This window comes from Marmota flaviventris, chromosome 3 (assembly GCF_047511675.1).
Source record: "Marmota flaviventris isolate mMarFla1 chromosome 3, mMarFla1.hap1, whole genome shotgun sequence".
NCBI lineage: Eukaryota > Metazoa > Chordata > Mammalia > Rodentia > Sciuridae > Marmota > Marmota flaviventris.
Window position 1 is genome coordinate 67,257,679 of NC_092500.1, and position 21,528 is coordinate 67,279,206.

The 21,528-nt window shown below is 50.5% G+C and overlaps 2 protein-coding genes across 2 annotated transcripts; one reads left to right on the forward strand and one right to left on the reverse strand.

Moving 5' to 3' along the window:
• Nucleotides 1–4,336: 4,336 nt before the first annotated feature.
• On the reverse strand, nucleotides 4,337–6,662 carry Dnajc22 (DnaJ heat shock protein family (Hsp40) member C22). The gene is made up of 2 exons (XM_027949749.2): nucleotides 5,749–6,662; nucleotides 4,337–4,522 (listed from the first exon to the last, which is right to left on the reverse strand). Exons 1-2 carry the CDS (start codon nucleotides 6,586–6,588, stop codon nucleotides 4,337–4,339), a joined length of 1,026 nt encoding a protein of 341 aa, XP_027805550.1. The 5' UTR covers nucleotides 6,589–6,662.
• Nucleotides 6,663–18,431: 11,769 nt separating this feature from the next.
• C1ql4 (complement C1q like 4) lies at nucleotides 18,432–21,270 on the forward strand. The gene is made up of 2 exons (XM_027950083.2): nucleotides 18,432–18,968; nucleotides 21,091–21,270. Exons 1-2 carry the CDS (start codon nucleotides 18,432–18,434, stop codon nucleotides 21,268–21,270), a joined length of 717 nt encoding a protein of 238 aa, XP_027805884.1.
• The last annotated feature ends 258 nt before the right edge of the window (nucleotides 21,271–21,528 follow it).

Consider the following 21,528-nt stretch of genomic DNA (forward strand, 5'->3'; position numbering starts at 1 on the left):
TGGCTCTCTTTGGGAATCTTTTTTTTTAAATTAATTAATTAATTTTCAATTTTTTTATCTCTTTGGGAATCTAATGGGCCTAGGAGACTGACAATAACTTGTGACAAAAATCTATCTGGGTGTGGTTATATTATTTTATCCTCTTCCTTCAAATATAAGTTTATTTAATGAAAACTCAGGGAAGGGACCAAAGATAATTAACTCTTTTCTTCTTTGGTGGGGCAATCTTTGGGCAGATTAATAAGCATCACAAGTAAAGTATCTTCCAGCATTTGCTGTTTTTCAAGGGCTTTTAATTTAAAATAATCAGCATTCCAGGGTGCCATATATTGGGATGAATTTCCATGGGCTCCTTCAAGGACATAATCCTACTTTTTTTCCCCCAGTAATGGGGCTCAAACCCAGGGCCTTGAACATGCTAAGCACACACTCTACCACTGAGAGACACCCCTAGTTAAAAAAATAAATAACCCAGAGTTAATATCCAGGAAAAAAGTATGAAGCCGGGTGTTGTGGTGCATGCCTATAATCCCAGCAGCTGAGGAGGCAGAAGAAGGAGAAAGATCACAAGTTTAAAGCCAGCCTCAGCAACTCAGGGAGACACTATCTCAAAATAAAAAGTAAACAGGACTGGTGATGTGGCTCAGTGGTTAAGCGCCTCCAGGTTCAATCCCAGGTACCAAAAAAGAAAAAAAAGTGTGAAGGATGCATATGCACAAAAAAAGATCAAGAAGACTGAAGTAAAGGTACATAATTTTAACATGTCCCTGATCCCCAGTCTTCTTCTGCAAACTAAGACATTGTGGACTTTCTTCTACTTCTGGCCAGTTACATAGAATGAAATAAATTCCTTTTGAGATATTTAAGCTGCTAATTCCCCCAATGTCCCCACAAAGACAAATGAGATATAAAATCATTAATGTTTTCATAAGTTCCCACAAAACAAAACAAGATCATCTGTTCCTTTTCCAGTATTGCAATACATCATTTATGGTTTGTTTGTTTGTTTATTTTTAGTTGTGAACAGACACAATACTTTTATTTTTATGTGGTACTGAGGATTAAACCCAGTGCCTCACACATGCTAGGCAAGTGCTCTACACTGAACTACAACCCCAGCCTCTCATTTATAGGTCTTATAATACTTGATTCAAAATACCGAACAAGGTAGACTTCAATATTTTTTAGTTGTAGATGGATACAATATCTTAATTTATTTTTATATGGTGCTGAGGATCAAACCCAGTGCCTTGCAGTGCAAGGCAAGCACTTTATCACTGAGCTACAGCCCCAGCCCCTATGAAGTGGCATCCCCTTTCTCCACAGAAAGGCCCTTTTCACCATGGCTGATTTTAGGACTGTCAGCAAAAGAGTCTCTGTAAAAGAGTCCAATGTAGATAAACTTTCTATTTTCGTGTCGCCCTGTTTACCTGGCCACTGGCTGAAAAGATACCAGCACTCTAGGTGCTGGACACCCCTTACTGTTTTTCACAAACATATCCAGTATAGTACTTTGTAGAAATGTGCAAACAAGTCCTCTGGCCTTGAGCTGGGCTTCACAGAGATGTCTACAATTTTAAGATAAGTTACAATCGGGGTCCATGGTAACAGCTGACAGGGGGAGGAAAGAAAGGGGAGAAGCTCTCCCCTTCTCAGGTGTTGTCCTTGAAGAGTTGACTTGCCCAGAACAGTGAAAGAAAAAGCTGTTTTTATGTGAACCTTCTGCAGACTGAACTTCTGAGCACCTCTCCTTACACGCTGGGTATAAAACTCTGAAACTACCTAAACTTGGGGTTCAGGGGATTAATTGATTACAGCAAAAGCTGTGCCCTCTGAACCTGGCTGCAGCCAAATAAAACTATTTCCTGCTATCTTCGGTGCCTTGCCTCATTTGTCCCTACAACACCTAGACTTCAATATTTATGTACCTATATTATCATTCCCCATGTGTAAGTAAGATTCATTGCTGTGATCAAAAAACCTGACAAGAATAATCTAGATGGGCTGGGGCTATAGCTCAGTGGCAGAGTGCTTGCCTAGCATGTGTGAGGCACTGGCTTCAATCCTTAGCATCACATAAAAATAAATAAATAAATATATTTTTTTAAAGACTAACACTTCCCCCAAAAAAGAACAACCTAGAAGAGGAAAAGTCTTTTTGTACTCACTGTCTCAGAGGTTCAGACCATGGTTGGCAGACTCCATTGTTCTGGGTCTAAGTGAGACAGAACATCATGGCAGAAGGGCATGGTGAAAGAAAGCTCTCAACTCATGGTAACTGGGAAGTGGGGAGAGAGAGAGAGACCTAGCGAGAGACAGAGAAAGTGCCCAGGCAGGAGCCAGGGACAAGATATAATCCCAACTGATATGCCCCCAGTGACCTACTTCCTCCACCCACACTGTACCTACAGTTACCACCCAGTTATCCATTCCAAAAAAAATTTTTTAAGCAGGGCACTGTGTGTGCTTGCAATACCAGAGGCTTGGGAAGCTGAGACAGGAGGATTGTGAGTTCAAAGCTAACCTCAGCAATTTAGCAAAGCCCTAAGCAATTTAGAGAGTCCCTGTCTCTAAATTAAAAAAAAAAAAAAAAAGCGGTGTGGGAGGTGGGGGGGGGAGGGATGGGGGTATGGGGGTCGCCACTGGGAGTGTTGGGGATATAGCTCAGTGGTTAAGCGCCCTCTGGGTTCAGTCTGGGGTACCACATACACAAAAAAGAGCAAGTTATCAATAGGCTTTGGAAGCCAAATTTTTTTGGTACTGGGGATTGAACTGAGGGGTGCTTTACCACTGAACCACATTCCCAGCCTTTTTATTTTGTGACAGGGTCTCAACAAGTTGCCTAAGGTCTCCAAGTTGCTGAGAATGGCCACTAACTTGCAACTCTCCTGCCTCATCTTCCTAAATCGCTGAGATTACAGGCATACATCACCATGCCTGGCTTCCATTCAAATTATTAATCTATCAAATGGATTAATCCACTGATTAAATTACAGCTCTCATGATCTAATCATTTCACCTCCAAATTTTTCTGCATTACTTAACATGACCTTTCAGGGGATACCATCTATCTAAATCATAATACCCCATCAGATTGTAAAGTCCTGGGAACAGAGTGTGTACCTCAAAATCAGACCTCAAGAGTTGAGAAGACCTAAGAACTCAGCTAGTCCAACCATTCAGGTAAAGTTTGAGGGATCTCTACAATATTTTTCTAAGCAGAGGAACTGTTTCCCTTCTGCAGCAGCTTGTTCCTTTTGGGAAAAGTATAGTTGTAGAAAGTTTTCTGTAAATGAAATTTTTTTTTTCAGATTTTGAAATTTAATCTCAGTCTTACTCCCTGGTAATCTACAGATAGATCAAATCCCTATTGTCACAGGACAGCTTATGAAATATTAGAACTCTCATATTTTTCCTTCAACCTTCTTTTTAAAAAAATTTTTATTAGTTGTTGATGGACCATTATTTTCTTTACTTATATATAGTGCTGTGAATTGAACCCAGTGCCTCACACATGCTAGGCAAGCACTCTACCACTGAGCTACAACCCTAGCCCTTCCTTCAATCTTCTAGCCCAGTGCTTTTACACATTTTTTAAAAGTCAAATGATTTTTCTCCACTATACATCAATGTACCAGGTGTGGGATAAGGTGGTTGATCCTTTGGAAGGTATTTTATTGTCTTTATAATATGCCTTTCACTCTTTGGTTTTAAGCAAATGTAGTCAAGAATACCATAGCAGCTGTGCATTGTGGCCCAGGCCTATAATACCAGTGATCTATCTGTGAGGCTGAGCCAGGAGGATTGAAAGTTTTAGGCCAGCCTCAGCAACTTAGTGTGAACCTCAGGATCTTTGTGAGACCCTGTCTCAAGATAAAAAATAAAGGGGCTGGGGATGTGGCTCAAGCAGTAGCGCACTCGCCTGGCATGTGTGCAGCCCGAGTTCCATCCTCAGCACCACATACAAACAAAGATGTTATGTCTGCAGAAAACTAAAAAATAAATATTAAAAAATTCTCTCTCTCTCTCTCTCTCTCACTGAAAAAATAAAAATAAAAAAAATAAAAAAGACTGGGAATGTAGCTCAGGGTAAAGTGCCCCTGGGTTAAATTCCCAGTACCATAAATAAATACAATAACCAAGAATGCAGATCATAAATGTATTTTCTACCACAATTGTTCTCAACCCTATAAGATTTCCACATCTTCACTGCAAGTAGACAGTTTTCTTTTTTTTTTTTTTAACACTGTTGGGATACCTCAGATGGGCAAAAGAAGACTTAGGATAAGCTGCCCCGCTCTGCTGTGAAGACTCCATTCTCCAAGAAAGTTGATTTTCACCTCTGGGATCCTCTGGGCTTCTTGGGCTGAGTCAGAAATTCATATGCAGCCTGGATTTCCAGGAAATGCCTTTGGGCCTCCTCTCTTTGGTGCTGGTTGTGGTCGGGATGCCAGACCTTCACTAGCTCCCGGTAACTACGATGTATTTCTTCATTTGTTGCCCCATCTGAGAGGCCCAAAACCTTAGGGAAACAGAAGCTGACAAATTAGAATCTCACAATTTGTACATGGGTCTCTTGCTGCTCCTTTGCTAAATCAGGCTATTAGTACCTCTGGAACAGTTCACCTCAGATTAGAATTCAAGTTTTTGGGTTGGAGGTTTAACTCAGAAACATGGAATAAGCTATGTATCTTGCAGAGCCAGGATTTGCCTTTAACCACAGCTGCATTTTCCAACCTAGAATTTCACATCCCTGACAGGATCTCTTCCCAACAAGAAGAGGGGAAAAAGACATGTATAAGAATGTCTAGAGGTTGGGATTGTGGCTCAGCGGTAGAGCCGCTTGCGTAGCATGGGCAGGATCCGGCGCCACATAAAAATAAAGGCATTGTGTGTGTCCCTCTACACCTAAAAAAATAAATATTAAAAAAAAAGAATGTCTGTAGGAGCTTTATTCATGATAGTCTCAACTAGAAACAACCCAAATATTAACAATAGAATAAATAAACTGTGGTGTACTCAGTGCCCCTGGGCTCAATCCCCAGTACCACAAAATAAATAAAAAGGGCTGGGTATGTGGTTCCATGGGTTTAATCCCCAATACTCCAAAAACAAACAAACAAAAAGAATATAGATTGGATGATTCCATTTATTTGATGTTCAAGAATGGGCAAAACTTGCACAAGGCCCTGGGTTCAATCTCCAGTACTATCAAAACAAAAGGGGGACATGGGTAAAACGGATGTGTAGTGATAGGACTGTGGGTGTATCTCAGTGATAAAATACTTTCCTAGCTTTTGCAAAGCCCTGTTTTTGAGCCCTAGCAGCACATAAACAAACCAATGAACAAAAAAGAAAAAAAGAAAGTAAACCTACTTTGGTTATGGAGTCAGAATAAAAGTTACCTTTGAAGTGGGAGTATAGATTGGGAAGGGGAATGAAAAAAGTTTCTTAGTGCTGTAAATGTTCCATGCCTTGATCTGAGCAGCCTATACATAAAAATAGTGTATTTCAATTATGTTATACCTCAATAAAAAGTAAATATATACACATAAATTTCTTTCACTCACTACTAGTGTCCTGTACCTTTGCCCAATGTACAGTGTTCCAAAGAAGCTAGGACACCTTTCCTGGACCTGGCCATCTGAGATAAGAACAGTACTTCCATGTGGAGGGCACCAGCTCCAACAAGGCTTATTCTAACTCCCAGAGCCACCCAGGTTGGAATGAGAGGGAAGAAAGCCTTACCTGGTAAGCCAGCTGGCGCTTCTCATCCTGAAAACTGTGAACAAACTCATAGAACTTCTCCCACTCCTGGAAGTAGCGGTTGTTGATACCTGGATCCCCAACTAATAGCCACCAGATTTGGTAAGGCAGAAGGAGGACAGACTCCATAAGGCGGCCAAGAAGGGGGAAAAAGCTGAACCAATTTAAGAAGGAGCCAAGTGTTTCTGCCACATAACTGAGAGTGGCAGCTGTGTTCCACAGGGTACTGTATGCCAGCGGGCCTGTGAAAGCAAGGTAAGCCAAACCGAGCCTGTAGAGCCGCACACTGAGTGTCTCTGACTCCACTGAAGGTTTGTAGCGGCGATGTTTCTGGGCTGTGATGCTGGCAGCCAAGCTGATGGGCAGGATGGCTATGGGGCGGCCATAGAATATAGGGGAAGTAAGAAATGCTGCTCCTAGAGTGTTCTTAAAGTCTGAGGTTTGGTTGCCAACAGTAGCCACCAGCAAGACACCTAAGCCAACTGCCAGTGGGAGGCCCACAATGTAGAAGTTGGCCATGGAAGAAAAGCTAATCAGAGCCACAAGGCCAAAATATATGCCCACTATCATCTGGGCAAAAAAGCGAATGGGATTCAGTGGGGGTATCCCCTCTCTTGAGCTCTGTTTCTGTCCCTGGGCTCTGTTGGCTTGAGCTACAAAGTTTGGGAGATTCCAGAATTCCCAGAGCCAGCCCAGCCCACCTCCCCCCAGGGTAAGCATCCAGAGCAGGGCATGACTGTCCCTTCCCAAGTATAGGTGGTGAAGCCCAGCAGGGCCCCCTACAGCCCAAAGGACATAGGTCACAAGGAGCCCTTTCGCCATCCTCTAGGGCAAGAACAAATCCAGTGGCATTTGATATTGCTCAGAGTGCAGAAATCTCAGGTCTTCTATGGGAATCATGCCCATCATAGCCTCAGAATTATCCTTAGACCCTAAGAGATGGAAAAAAGAATCATAAGACTATATCCAGGTCCCATTTCTCTTTTCAGTAAAAGTTGAGTCCAGATCTGCCTTAGTATCCCTGAAATGCTAGTTGTCCCAAACCCTTTGTTCAATACCTCAGTCCTATTCTTTATAACCATGACAACTACAAATTCAAGGGAAAAAATGTTTTAAATGCTTTCGGTTGAGAAACTGAGAACTCAGGGCAGGAATGAAAAAGCAGAAGCTTAAATTTCAGACCTGGAGAATGACTCACAGCAGAGTAGTATGGATAGAAAGGGCTGAACAGGATGTCTTTCCAAAATTGCCACACATTTGTAAAGCCCCTGCCTAACCTTCTCCCTGTCCCCATTCCCAGCCCCAACTTCCACTATGCTCTTAGTCACTTGGCCCAGGTTTCAGCTCCTCTCCAGCCTTCCCATCTCTCCAGGACATAAAAATTTCCCACAAACGGGGTCCTGAATTCCCTCCACTTAAACATTCAGAGAAACATTTTGATTTATACCTTAGCACCTCACAACTCAACTACCTCCTTCCAAGGCAGACATGTCCAAAGCCACCAGGCAAATTTTCAGAATATCAAACCAAATGCCAAAGATACCTGCCAGTCTGTCACCCCCAGCCAGCACCGCTAGACCCAGGTGGGGCGGCAGTACCTGGCCGAACCGGCTCCCAGACAGCGTCAGATCAGCTATTTTCTTCAACCACAGAATCAAAATGGCCCCTCTCATTCTGCTCCCACTTCCATCCAAGTGGACTTTGTCTCTGACATCTATGTCACGGAAGTCGGAGGTCTGGGATTAGGCCCCTCCCTAAGGCCGTCCCAGCCCCCTCGAAATCACCTGCCCGCCCTACACTCCTATCTTCCACCCTCTCGCTTACACTCAGTTTTCCAGGCTCACCCCGCCTTCTAGGGGCTGGCCCCACGCCCCATCTCAGCTGGAGCGCGCTTCTTGCAGCACCACGCTATGACCGCCAGGTGGCGGTGCCGCTCACGGAAGGGCGGGCCAGGAGGATTCCAGACTCACCTTGTCGCGAGGCTGGGGTGCAGCAGGCAGCTCAGAGCTCTGGAGCAAGGAGGAGATTCCATCTGTACTGCTAAAAAACAGGCTTTTGATTGCATCTTCTTATCCTCACAGTGGAAAGTGACCCTTTCCTCACCTCAAGCTGCACACTTCTCTAATCACACTCTGCTGCCTTTCAAGACTGCCTTGGATGGTTCCACCTCCAGTTCCTCTAAGGCAAGAGACAACCACCGACAGGTTGGAAGGACAAAAATTTCTCTCAGTGCCTTGCCTTCAGGCCTTCCAGATAGGGGGTTATACGTAAAGGCCTGAGCCTGGGCCTGAATCCGAAAAGCCTCTGGATCCACTGGGAGCCCCGAGGTTGCTCTGTCCCGCCAGTTATATATGGGTGAGGGAGAATCAGGACAAAAATAGAGGGTTAGAAACGCCCCAGCAAGTCAGCAAAGCCACAGCCCAGGACTCGGGGGAAAAGTAATCCGTCTTCCTTCCACCTCTGCTCCGAAATGGAGCTGAAATGACTTCCTTTCAGTGACCCGGGCTCCATTTCTGCGTTAGGAAACCGTGCCCTTGACAAATCATGACCCTTCTAGGGCCTCAATTTCTTCCTCTGTTAAAAAGAAAAAAGAAACGAAAAGAAAAGAAAAGAAAGGAAGGAAAGAAAGAAAGAAAAAGAAACTGGGGGAGCTTGAATCTCTAAGATCTCCCAGTTTTGACTCGACGGAGGGGCGGAGCCCCGTAAGCCTCACTCGGGTCGCTTCCCAGCTGCAGGCAAAGTGCTGTGTTCCCTCCCACCTGCCTCCCCCCGCCCCTAGTCCTTATAACCTTTACCCGGGGAGACACTATATGGTCCCTCAGGGCTCTTTGAGGGGCCTCGACTGGGAGGGACAGAGAAGTGAAGCCCCAGACGCGCGCTGGGGGCGGGGGAGGACTGGACGCTGAATAATGAATGAGACTTAATTGGGCCCGCACTGCGCCGCGGCGCGCTAATCTTGGCAAACAGCGCGGGCGGCGGCGGCAGCCGCTGGACAAACAAACTAGCTCGCGGCGCAGGAAGAGGGGTGGGGACCATAGCTGCGGAAGGGGGAAGGAAGGGGATGGCCGCCCAGGCTCCCTGGGCGCAGGGAGCAGCTAACTCTGCTGCTTGAGGAACCCAGGAGTGTAGGGCTGCGCTGGCCTCTCGGGGTTGGGGTAGGGGGAACTCGGGGTTCATCTCAGGAAGTGAGGACAGGGGAGGGAGAGAAGCGGATTGTGCTGGGAGAGACTGGGACCCAAGGGCAATATGAGAGCGAGGAAAAGATGGAGAAAAGAGTAGAGGGCGGAGGAAAGAGGTTGAAGTGAGCCAGGAAACAGCGCACCGGGGGAGGGGCGGCGGGGGATGGGAAGCGGGAGAAGATCTGTTACCTAAAGGAAAGGGAAGAGCGATGGAGGAACAAGTGAAGGGAGGTGTGAGGGGCTGAGAGAAGAGGAATTGGAGAAGAGTCAAGGAGAGGGATGGGAGGTGACCAGAATGAGAACGAGGGGGTGGCGGGGCGCGTGAGAGGCGCTTCTGCCTGCGCCTCGCCCCACCGCGCTCCCGCCCTAGCGCTCTCTCCAGCCGCCCGCACTCACTTTGTCACAATTAAGGGGCCGTCACTCGGCCCGGATTGTTTTCCCCAAATTGTTGTTCTATAAACTGGCGCGGGGTGGGAGGTGGGGGGATCTGACAAGCTGAAGCGGGAGGCGAGGGTCTGAGTGGAGGTGGGGGGCGTGGTGGTGTATTTACCAGCAACTGGATCTGGGTTGGCCGGGTGATTAGAGACCCATGAGGGAATTCTGATTACTACTCTAGCCTCGCCAGTAGTCCCGCTTTCCCCTTCCTGGACCTTCTCGGCCTTGGCTGCCTCGATTTCCCCACATAAGGAGACAAGGATTGGAGGTCAGGGGAGAAGGAAGCGTTTCTAGGTGTCGTCCGAACTTCCCTGACAGCCCCATTTTCTCTAGCTCTTTGCACCCAGACCTCCCCGGTGTCCTAGAACGCTTGTTTAACCTGGCTGGTATGCCAGCCTTTCATCCTCACTAGATCTGGGTCGCCTCCTACCGCACCCATTCCTTTTCGCTCCGGGCCCGTGTCCCTTGGTGTTCCAGGCCACCTTGTGATCCCTCAATTCCTCAAACATCTGTTGCGCACCTACTGAGCACCAAAGCTGAGCCAGCCTCCCCCACCGCCTCTCCCCCGCCACCCGCCCCTTCCTGGTCCGCCCGGCCTGTCGGCTCCGTGACAGCCGCCGCCGAAGCCCGGGCCCCGCGGGAGCGGCCGGAGAGGAGCCGCCGCATGGCTGGCTTCGACACCGGCCTCCCCGGCGGCTCCAGGGGCAATGAAGGGTGGCGGCCGCTGAAGCGAGACCGGTGCCGGCCAGGGGAGTTGGCAGGGCTATGCGGGGGAGGGGAGAGGCCCTGGGCAAGCGTCCCTCTGGTTCTTTAAAGCTGTGGTTCTCATTCCGTCACCCTCGGGTCCCAGTCGGGCCCCGACCGCACCTAGCTCCGAGCGCCTGGGACGCGGTAGGCTCCCCGAGCTCCCTCCCCCAGCCCGGGTGATTTACACGCGGGCTCTGCGCAGCGGCCGCTTCCCAATCAGGAATATCGACCCCGGGCGGGGCCCTCAGGCCGCATCGATCCCTCTAAGGCTCGGGATTTAAAAATGTCAAATTTGCCTTTTCCAGGCGGGCGCAGGGGGCGGGGGCCAAGAGGAGGGCCGTTTGGAAGGGGGAACGAACAGCAGGGCATCGACCAGGCGCCTGTGCCCAGAATGAGAAGTGACCCCGGCGTGCCCGGGCCCTGACACGGCCTGGCCATCCTTGGGTTCGCAGTTGGCTCTCGGGGCAAGAAGGAAGCCCTGCTCCCCCTGTCCAAACCTCAAGGGCCTCACTGTTGCGCTGGGGTAAACCCAGAGGGAGAGCCCCAAGAGAAACAAAGACATCTGCCCCCCAAATATAGGAAGGCAAATTTGGAAGAAATCCCTTTCAGTGAAAGAAACATGCAGACACAAAGATTGGGGCTGGAGGCAAAGATATCGAGGCTCCAAAGATAACCTAGCCCAAAGGAACAGCAAGGCAAAGGGAAGATGCCTCAAGATCTCACTGAACAAAACAAGGGGATAAAGACCCAGAGTCATCTCAATTCTCTGCTCTGTAGGTCCAGAAGATTCAACATTGGGGAGGTAGAATTGGAAAAGAGAATGTAAACAAAACCAGACAAAGAAAGGGAAATATTATGGGAAAGGAATTTTGGAACCAACTAGTAATTAACTGGACCTAAGATCCAAAATGTTTGGGTCTCAGCAGTAGCTACTCCAAGTCCTAAGGAGGGTGTCTTGGAGATTTGAAGGGTCTTCCTCTTCCCTTCCTGAGCATCATACAGGTTTCTACTCAACACCCACCTCCTCTTCTCCCACCACCAGCTGGGGGAGACAGGATGGGTTGGAGATCACATCTTATAACAGACTCTATGGGAGTGTGAATACGTGTAGGGCTATGAAGAACTCTGATGGTAATTACTTCTTCTCAGGATTTAACTACTAGGTCTCCAGACTTTGGGGGAAAAAAAAACAAACTACTACTTTCAATGCTTGAGGAAGGTATGTTTGTGGTGGAGATGGTGGAAGGGAGCAGTTGTTCTGACCAGCACTCTCACAGTTAACATATATCACATACCCCTCAGCAGCACACCTCAGCTGTCACCCTGTGCACTGCCATTTCCTCCAGAACTAGAGACAGAACTGACAGCAAGCTTGGGGAGGGGCACACAAGGAGGGGTGGTGGTTCATCCTCAGAAACACGAAGCTCACACCTTCACTGACAAAATCAGGCCAACACATCCCTAGCAATGACATACACAGTCACTGATATAGATGTGCGATCCATACCTATCCATCCCTGCCACACACACCATTTCTGAGTGTGCAATCACAATTTCTCCAAAATCAGTTCAAAACGCCCAATCCTAAGGACCGACGACACCCTTTCTAGACATTTGAGACCTTAAATTGCTTAACCTAGGGAGAGATTTTAGGTCCTCACCCTGCTTCACTAATACTTCAACCAGTGCCAGCTCCAACAACTGGGAGGCTGAGTTCAAGGAAGTCAAGTACTAGGGTGAAGGCGAAGAACCGGGAGCAGAGGGAACAGTGGGATTGTTAAATGCTCCCTTACTCCCCTTCCTGCCACTAGTCTCTTTCTTGGCACGTCCATTTGCCTCCCGGGCCGGCCCGCCGCCCGCCTGTCAGTGGAGTAATGAATGCGCGCTCCGGGCCCCAGGCCCCCCTGGAGTCGTTCATCACTGCCAGCACCGCCCACCTCTCTGCCTAGCGCCAGGAGGGCTCAGCAGCCCCGGCTGCAAGAGCCCCTCTCCCCCCCACCTCGACCACTAATTGTCAGATTGAGATGTTGATTTGTCAACTGGGAGCCAGCGCCAAAGAATCAGCAGTAAAACCTGGACTCCTTGAACTTCCTCTTGAGTCCACTCAGGTTCTCCCGCACTTGGAGCTTTTGTTGATTTGATGTGGATGGGTTAGATTTCACTCAAGAGAGCGGGGCTAAGAAGCGCAGTGTCATTCTATTTCGATAGGAGGCGCATTAGGCTAGGGGCCTCGATTTCTCTAAGCGGGTTTGGTCCTGGGCTTAGCTTCACTTGTTCGGACTGGAGGCCCTAAGGCTTCGTCCCCCTGTCTCCCAGCAGGGGGCGCCCTGGGCCACAATCCTCCTCCCTCCTGTAGTCTGTCTCGGCTTCGCCTCAGGAAGGCCCCAGGCCGTCTGCTCCCAGTCCCTCTTAGGGACGCCTGGGGCCAAAATCCTACTCTCCTCCGCTAGGCGCCTCAGGCCGCAGTCTTAAGCTCTCCCGCAGGAGGCGTACCTTCTGCAGGTCTGAGATCGCCCTGCCCTAGGCACATAGGCTGCAGCCCCAGCCCCGCCCTCTCCCGGTCCCCGGAGCTCCCTGGGCAGCCGACTGAGTGACGGGCGGCCGGTGATTATGCGGAAGGGGGAGCGGGGTGCGCCGCGGGCGGCAGCGCTGACCCTTCACATTTCCGATCCGCCGGGACCCTCATCCATCCGAAGCTGCTCTTTGTCTGGCCGCCTAATTGCCGGCGGACAGGATGGATGGCGGGACCGACAGCCGCGGAATCCCTAATAAAGGCCGCGGCCGCGGGGGAGGGAGTGAAAAGGGAGGGGGAGCAAGTGGGAAGGAATGGAAAGAGATGGGAGGAAGTACCGGGCTGCGGCCGCCGGCTCCGATGCTCTATATGCTGCGTTCTCTGAAGCCAGGCCCGCCCAAGGTGCGGGACAAGGAGTATGGGGTCAACTCTCTTCCGGATGCAATGGTTGTGGGGCTCGTTAAGTCTGCTGCTTGTCAGAGAAGGGGAAAGAACTAGGGGTCCCAGGCAGAACTAGAGCCTATCTCCCTGAACCCTGCCCTGGAGTCTTCAAGCTTGACTACCTTCTGAATGCCTGGCTCTCACCAATCTGCGTCTCTCCCTCGGCTCTTCGCACCCCATCTCCCTCCTCTCACCTTCGGTCTCCCAGCGCTGCATCAAATACCCAGGCAGAGACGTGAGGGGTCTGACAGCTGTCTGTTCTGTCAATCGCATTTGATTAACCCGAGACTGGAGTGGGAGAGTGGTGGGGACAAGTGGGGCGCAAAGGGAAGTGGAGAAGGAGGCAAAGACCAGAAACCACACATAGGTAGGGGTTCAGGACCGCAGAAGGAAGTCAGTAGCACGCTTTGGCCTGATAGACACCTATCTGGGAAACAATCTCTACCCACTCCCTGGGGTGCTGGGAGTCCAGCCCTGTTCTAACCTAAGTCTGCACAGAGCTGCGGGGCAAGGGGCACTGGCCAATGGCACTAGCGATTGCATCTGCCCCCTGTCTCACGGCAAGGCAAGTAGTCTCTATGAGGAGGCAAAGTGTGTGCAGGTCTTGGACCTCCACTGTTTCACCTCGGGGTTGCAGAAGGAGATCCAGTTTCAGGTCTCCCTTTTGCCCTTTAAGCAAATTTTCCTCTAGTTCATTTTTCTGTGTCCTCTCCTTCTCCAGCTGAACAGTTTCAAAATTTAGCCTTCCATTAGACCACAGTTTAGCCCTGTTGTGTGTCAAGAGTTGACAGTGTCAGGGCAGGGGGATATGGGGGACATGCAGAGCCAAGATCCTGCCGGTTGGCCTCACACATACAGATCTCCCCTGAGATCTCATCTTCCTGTCCTACTTCTCTCACCCTTCCATTGCCTCTGGTGCCATTTATTTCTTTTCCAGGGTACTGAAAAGGAAGCCAAAGGATCATAACTCCAATTTTAGGATCTCTTACAGGGTGATACTGGACAAGCCATTTCTCCTTTCTGGGCTCCATCTTCCTCATCTGTAAAATGGGAACAATATATCCACCCCTCAGGGATGCTGTGAAGGTATGAGAACTTTTGTGTTTAAAAGCCCTCAAATACAATAAATACTTAATAATGTTATTTCCCTTTTCATGCAATCCTCTGTCTTCTCAAGTGGACAAAGTTCCATTCTCTTCCTACCCCTGTCTGGTACCAGGTAACCCAGGCTGCTTCTATCTATATGTGAAATCTGATGTGGAGCCGAAAGCCAGAGTGTGGGAGAGGTTGGGGAAAACCTCTCCAAGATCAGGACTAAAGGGGAGGAAGAAAAGTGCAAGTGCTTCCTTAGATCTTAAAGGAATTTCAGCCAGATAGTTCCTCTCTTCTTACAGATGAGGACATTGAGGCTTGTGCAAGTGATAGAGGCAGATCACACTGCCAGAATCTCCCCTCCCATGGGCCTTCTATTGCTTACCTGCTCACCCCTTTTTTTTTTTTCCCTTGAGGGGGTCTGGGTCAGTGACAAGAAGTGTGAGAGAAGGAAAAAAAGAAAGAATGATTTAAAAAAAAAAAAAAAAACACTTCAAGGAGCCAGGACCTTTCCGCTAGACTTCATAAAATTTTAACATAAAAACTTCTGCAGAGTAGAAGGCACATATCACATGCAAATAGTATGCTAATCACATGCTAATCCAAAGTCTGGCCCTCAGAACTCTGACAAACACCTGGCTATCACCCTGGAGAGAATTCTGGAGAGACTTCTGGGTTCCAGGACAGGTAAAGATGCATGCATTCCACTTAAGGTCAGGTAATGAAGTTAAAATTCATTTTAGGATTGTAGAGAAGAGTATCATTTGGGATTAGGGTCAGGGTTAGTGCAAAGCCAAGGGTAGAGGTTAATGCAAGATTTAGAGTGGGCTATGCTTTCAAGTGGGAGAGCATAGCAGACTGTTAAAGTTGTCTTCTCCTCTCCCCTCTTCCCACCAACACTGCCCCCACCTTCCTTGTTTCTTCTTTGTCCTGCAGCAAACCATTCTCTGCCTACTTCCCATTCCTAAGCACATCAGCTCCCTGGGATCTCCCAGTTTGTCTACCAGAGAATCTGTGGTTAAATTGTCCAGAACTCCAGTCTGGGCCCCAACATTCCCTTTTAGCTTTCAGCCCCAGAGCACCTGCTGGTCTTGGCCATACCCAGGTTCCTCCTTGGACAAATGTGACAGCTGCAGGGGAAGCAATAAGGACCTGGTGAGCTGGCAGCTTCATTCCAGAGCGTGGGGAAAGAGCAACAGAACATGAATAAATTCATGGAGCTGGCCCCTCAGCTCCCTGTGAGCCAAGCCTGCTTCCCCCACCACACACACCCGCTGCCGCCTGCAGCCCTGCTGGTCACCGCAGCTCACAGCCTGGGCTGGGGATAGAAGAGGGGAAGATTTAGAGAGAAGAGGACTGGCACCTGAAAGAGTCTGAGGTGAGGGGTTCATAAGGGGGCACAGGGAGTGGCATAAGTGGGGTGGGAAGCATGTCTGGGCAAACAGGGCCTCTAGCAAGTAGAGAGGAGGTGGGGGTAAGGAGGAAGAAGAGAGGTGGCAGGACTTGGTGTGTATGGGACCTGAGACTCAGGCAAGGGAGAATGGTGTGAGCCCAGGCCTGCTCTCTCTGATCCATCCATCATCCAGCCTGGGGGAGCAGATCTGGAATTAGACATGCACGGGGCCTACATGGTCCTCAGCCCCCCCCCCCCCGAAGACAAATGGTGACAAAGACCTTGAATAAAATTTGTATTTATGGTTGGAGGGGAAGGCCCTTCCCCCACTTGTCAATCCTTTCTCTTCCAATCCTTTCAGCCACATAAGGACCTCCCACCATCCACAACACAGGCCCAGCCTCAGCAACATTATGAGGTGTGTGTGTGTGGGGGGGCATTCGGGGAAGAATTACAGGAAAGGAGGGATGAAGAAATCACATTCTACATCAATAATTGTGCCCTGGTGTGCCTTGTACCCTCCATTTTACACAACATATTCCAGGCATCATTCTCCTGGTTTACCCTACTCCTTAAGAGACCTTTGCCTCTGCAGAACTCTAGGGTCTCCAAACAACCCCACCTTATCAGGTCTAGGACCCCCTCTCCTAGCTTCTGGCCTGAGGTCTCCAGAGGGGCCAGGCCCTAGGAAAGGGTACAGCCAATATCTTCCTCTCTGGATCCTGTTCTACCCACACCATTTTTCCCTCTTGGCCATCCTGAAAGCAGACACAGTCACCTCTTAAGGTGCCTAGCATCTAATCTACATTTAAGTTGCATTAATTTGTGTAACCAACCAAACATCCATTATTGGGGTCTAACTTCTCTGGGCTTCCTTGGACAGCAGACATATGGGGAAGGAGGAGGGGGCTGAGACTTCTGGGGCTGGACAACTCTGGGACTAGGGCAGAGGTGGAGTTGAGCTGGGTTGGGCAGGGCAAATGAGATTAGACCTACATTCTGACTTTCTCCCCAGGAGACTCCCTACTCTTCAGTCCTGAGATAGGAAAAATGGGGTCCCAAATTTGTGGGGTCCCAAATTTGGGGGCTGAGGTGGACGAATACAAATACCTCCCTTCAAACAGCCCTCACACAAACAAACACAAAGACTAGACACAATCCACAATCCCACTCACCCAGGACACACAAGGCCAGGATTCCGTGGCCACCTCCACACTTTCCAGCGCACTGTCACAATGCACAGGCCCAGAGTCTACCACTCGGCTGGCAGAACCGCCCCGCCCCCTCGTCTTCCCTACAGTTGATATGTCACATTGGAGTCCGAACACGGACCTGGGTGTCTCTCTGCAGCGCGCCATTTACATTTCTCTCTGGATCTGTCAACCTGTCTCAGCTCCTGTCTCTCTCTCTCTCTGTCTCTGTCTCTCCCTCTCCCCCTCTGGAGCTGTCAGTCTCTTTTCTTTTCGCAGCTTTGTCTCTGTCTTTAGGTCTCTATCTGGCTTTCTTTCTCTTTGATTTCTCCGTCACCTTCTCTGCTTTTCTGTCAGTTGCCTGCTCGCTCCCCCAAGCTGGTCTGTTTCTCCCCGCTCTCCCAAAACTCTACTGCATAGCGCCCCCAAACCCTGGGGTCAGGGTGGGAGTGGTTGGAATTTTTCCTTTTCCAGTTCAGGTCAACAAGTATCTATTGAACCCTTTACCATGTTAACACGCGGTATTTACTTGAGATAATGGAGGGGTATATGGTGGCAAATTTCTATCTTTTCTCGCTTTTCTTGTTTTGTTTTTCGTTTGTGGTAATTCCCCTCTCCCAGCCTCTTTTTAGCTCCTCAGTCCACCTCTGTCTTCTCTTGTGTTTCTCTCTGGACTCCTTTTTATCCTATCGCTGTTTCTGGCTTTTTGGGGCTCTGAGAATGCCAAACTCCCTATAGAGTGTAAAAGTAAGGATAAGGTCTGTGACCAGGAATCCCTGCCGAACCCTCAAAGCTAGCCAGGAATGTAGGGGCGGGGAAGAGGGGCACCCTGAATGTGTGTGGGGGGTTGTGTGAAGCAGCCCTGCCTGCCCCGCCCCCGCGCTTCCCACTCTGGGCACCAGGGGTCGCTCAGCCTTCGGCCACTTATAGTGGCTCCCGCCGCGCGGCGACTCACACCACCCGCACTGCCGCCGGGGGAAGAAGGGGAGGAAGGTTAGGGACGCAGAGAGGGAGAGCTATTGCAGGAGAGAGACGCCAGGCCAGGGCTCTAGCAAAGGCTGCGGCCGTGGCTGGAGGAGGAAGGTGGATGAGTGCTTTCCAAGAGGTAGAGCGCAAAACCTAGGAGAAGGTCGCGTCCAGTGGGCGCTACCCGCAGCTCAGATAGAACCCGGGACGTCCGGAGCGCGGGGAGTAGTCCCTGCTCCAGCCAGGAGCGATTCATTCTTATGGGTAGCCTAAGACTTAGACACCGCCATCCGTGAAAAAGCAGCTCTTTGGAGAGCAGGTATCCTAGACCTGTAAGAAACCAGCCGTCCAAGAAGCCGTGGATCTCAGGCGTCCCGGATCGTTAAGACTGCACAGGAGGGTAACAGAAAACCACGGGTTCTCAACAGTCTGGAGCTGCCCCTGGCCCACCCCACTGGGAGACCTCCGCTTTGACCGACGGTTTGGGGAACGGCACCGTTGCGGCGGGCGCCCACAGGGGCCGGGGGGCCGGGCGCGACCGTCGGGGGGATACAGACCCAGGCCCGAGCCGGGCCACAGCCTCCTGGGCCCGCGGCGAGCCCCGGGCCTCTGCCGCCATTGCGCCCAAAAGTGAGGAGGATTTGCTGGCCCTGGCCGCGTCGCGGCTGAGCCGCCGCAAGCGGGTGGCAGGCGCGGCCGTCGGGGTGGCCATGGTGCTACTGCTACTGGTGGCCATCCCGCTGCTGGTGCACAGCTCCCGCGGGCCGGCGCACTATGAGATGCTGGGTCGCTGCCGCATGGTGTGTGACCCGCATGGGTCCCGAGGACAGGGATCCGACAGCGCTTCTGCTTCTGTGCCACCCTTTCCCCCAGGTGCCAAGGGGGAGGTGGGCCGGCGCGGGAAGGCAGGCTTGCGGGGGCCCCCGGGACCCCCAGGTCCCAGAGGGCCCCCAGGAGAGCCCGGCAGGCCAGGTCCCCCTGGCCCTCCCGGCCCAGGCCCCGGCGGGGCAGTGTCCCCAGCGGGTTACGTACCTCGAATTGCCTTCTACGCGGGTCTTCGGCGGCCTCATGAGGGTTATGAGGTACTGCGTTTTGACGACGTGGTGACCAACGTGGGCAACGCTTATGAGGCAGCCAGCGGCAAGTTCACCTGTCCCATGCCTGGCGTCTACTTTTTTGCTTACCACGTGCTCATGCGCGGCGGCGACGGCACTAGCATGTGGGCGGATTTGATGAAGAATGGACAGGTGAGATGCCCTTTTCCTACCTAGTCTCATATCTGACTGGTAGCCTCCTAAATCTCCATTCATTCTTTCCACAACTTAGTTCCTATCCCAGACAGCATCAGGGAATCCAGGAACGCCAGGCTGCCAAGAACTTAACAGGTTCATTTAGCCAAAAAAGGATTGGGGGCCAGAGAAAGAAAATCACCTGCCCAGGGTCTCACAGGGTGTGAGGCATGGTGTTAGAATTAAAACCCAGGTCTCAAAGCTTAATGATTCTGCAGCAGTGACCTCACACTCCAGCTTTAGGCAACCACACCAAGGGTCTTTGGTATCTTACCCTACCATTCAGCCTCTTTTTTAGTCATATCTTGAGCCGCCTTCTCTCTTGAAGGCAGCCTTCCTAGCCTTTGGCTGTTCCAGCCCTGGTGAAGGGTGAACTACCTGGAATCTGGCTCTTTGGAATTAGAATGGAATCCATGTCTCAGGGATGGGCAGTTGGCAGCCAGTTCTTGTGGGCCATTCATTTTGGATTTTCAAGGAAAGAAAAGGTGAGAGAGAGAGAGAGAGAGAGAGAGAGAAAGAAAGAAATACTTGCTTGTTCACTTGCCAGACAGAGAGTCTGGGGCCAAGCCTAGACTCATTGTTACCCTCAGCTAATATTGAATATCTGCAGGTAGAGATGGGACATGGTCCAACAGTCCAGGGGCCAATTAAGTTGTGGAAGGAAAGATTTGGAGGAGAAAGAAGGCAAGGAATAGGGAGATATTAGGCCTTGAACCATGGCCTGATTTGTAGGCCCCAAATCCTCTGTGGCAACCTCTGAGCCTCCAGCTTCAGATGCTTGCTGCCCCTGTGGTCAGAGTCATTGCCACCTTGTTTAGGGAAAATAGCCTCAAGGACTCAGCTCCAGACACACAAAGCTGGAAAAAGGCCGAAGGCTGAGGTGGAGGAAGCTGCCTGGGTGATTCAGGCCAAAGGGGAGACTGGGCTGAGTGGTGACCTCTGAATGATCCAATGGAGGGAGTTAGTAGGCCTGCTTCTTGGGGCTCAATCTGAGCCTTTGGCTCTGCACGAATTTAGTGCCCTCCCTGCCCAAGAGGACCTCACTGCTAGCAAACTCCCACTCTTGCTTTGGGGTCTCATCCTGCAGGACCTCCCTAGGAACCCAAGGAAAGAGATTTGGAGTGCCTGTGTGTCTGTGTGTGGGAGAGGCAGTATACAGGTGTAAGGAAATGTGAATGTGTGCATATTTGAGTGTGTTTGTGGGTAGGGAGTATGAAGGTATGAGTAGAGTGATGGCGTCTATCTGCATTTGGCACCAAGTAGGCATGCTTGGTCTATGCCGGAAGCCTAGAAGAAGGCCAAAGGGGCAAGTATGTATTTAGAGAGTGTTGGTTTGGGAGGGGGTGGGAGCTGCACGATTCCCACTCTGTATTCCACGGCGCGGGCTCTGCGGCCCTGGGGATGGTAAATAATGATTAGAATAATGATGAATAATTAATAAGTTAATAACCGGCCTGGTGGGACAGAAAAGGGGGAATGGGGAGGGGGTTGGCTGCTGGAGGCGAATGCCTTGAGGCCATAGGATAGGCTAGGCCCCCTGTTCCAGCTGAAGGCGACCCCCCACGTGGGGAAACCAGCTGGCCTGCTGCTCTGCTGGGAAACCCGGTGCCCCAGAGGCACCCTGTGGCACACTCGGAGACACACCTATTGCCCTAGCACGGAAGCAAACGCAAATTTAGGACTAACAGGAGGTCTGAGCCAGCACAGATCCTTATAAATTATCCAGCAGGTTGATTTTATTTTTTAAGTGAGAATAATAATAGCAACCCCTATTTAACATTTTCTGTATGCAAATCACTCTTTTGAATAGACTCATGTAACTCATTAAAATTCCAAAAACTTACAGCTCAAATTGAGGCCCAGAGAAGACCTGATGTGTGCCCCTCAGTCACACAGCTAATGAATGGCAGAGCCTGAAGGACCAGCCCAGCAATGTCCTACCCTTGTCCTTCCAATACTGACAGCCCAATGCCCTTCAGCGCCTTTCCCATGCCAAACAGCATCCACTGGGTCTGACCCCTGGACCACCCCAGCGCTGCACAGAGCTTGACTAGGTGGTTTTCCTCTCTTTTCTGGATAGGTCCGGGCCAGCGCCATTGCTCAGGATGCAGACCAGAACTACGACTATGCCAGCAACAGCGTCATTCTGCACCTGGATGTGGGCGACGAGGTCTTCATCAAACTGGACGGCGGGAAGGTGCATGGCGGCAACACCAACAAATACAGCACCTTCTCAGGCTTCATCATCTACCCGGACTGAGCTGGGCACCATTCCCACCCCCCCCCCCACCCCGCACCCTTGCTCGCTTACCCTTTCGCTCCAGCCCTAACCCACTTCCTGGGGTCCTACCCAAGGCAACACCCTATCATTTGAGAACCTGGCCATGGCGGGGTGGAACCTCCTGCTCCTGGGACTTGAGGGTACAAGTGGCTAGGGAGGGGAAGAGGCCTAAATAGGCTGACTCTTGGGACTTGAGGGTACAAGTGGCTAGGGAGGGGAAGAGGCCGGGCCAGAGGA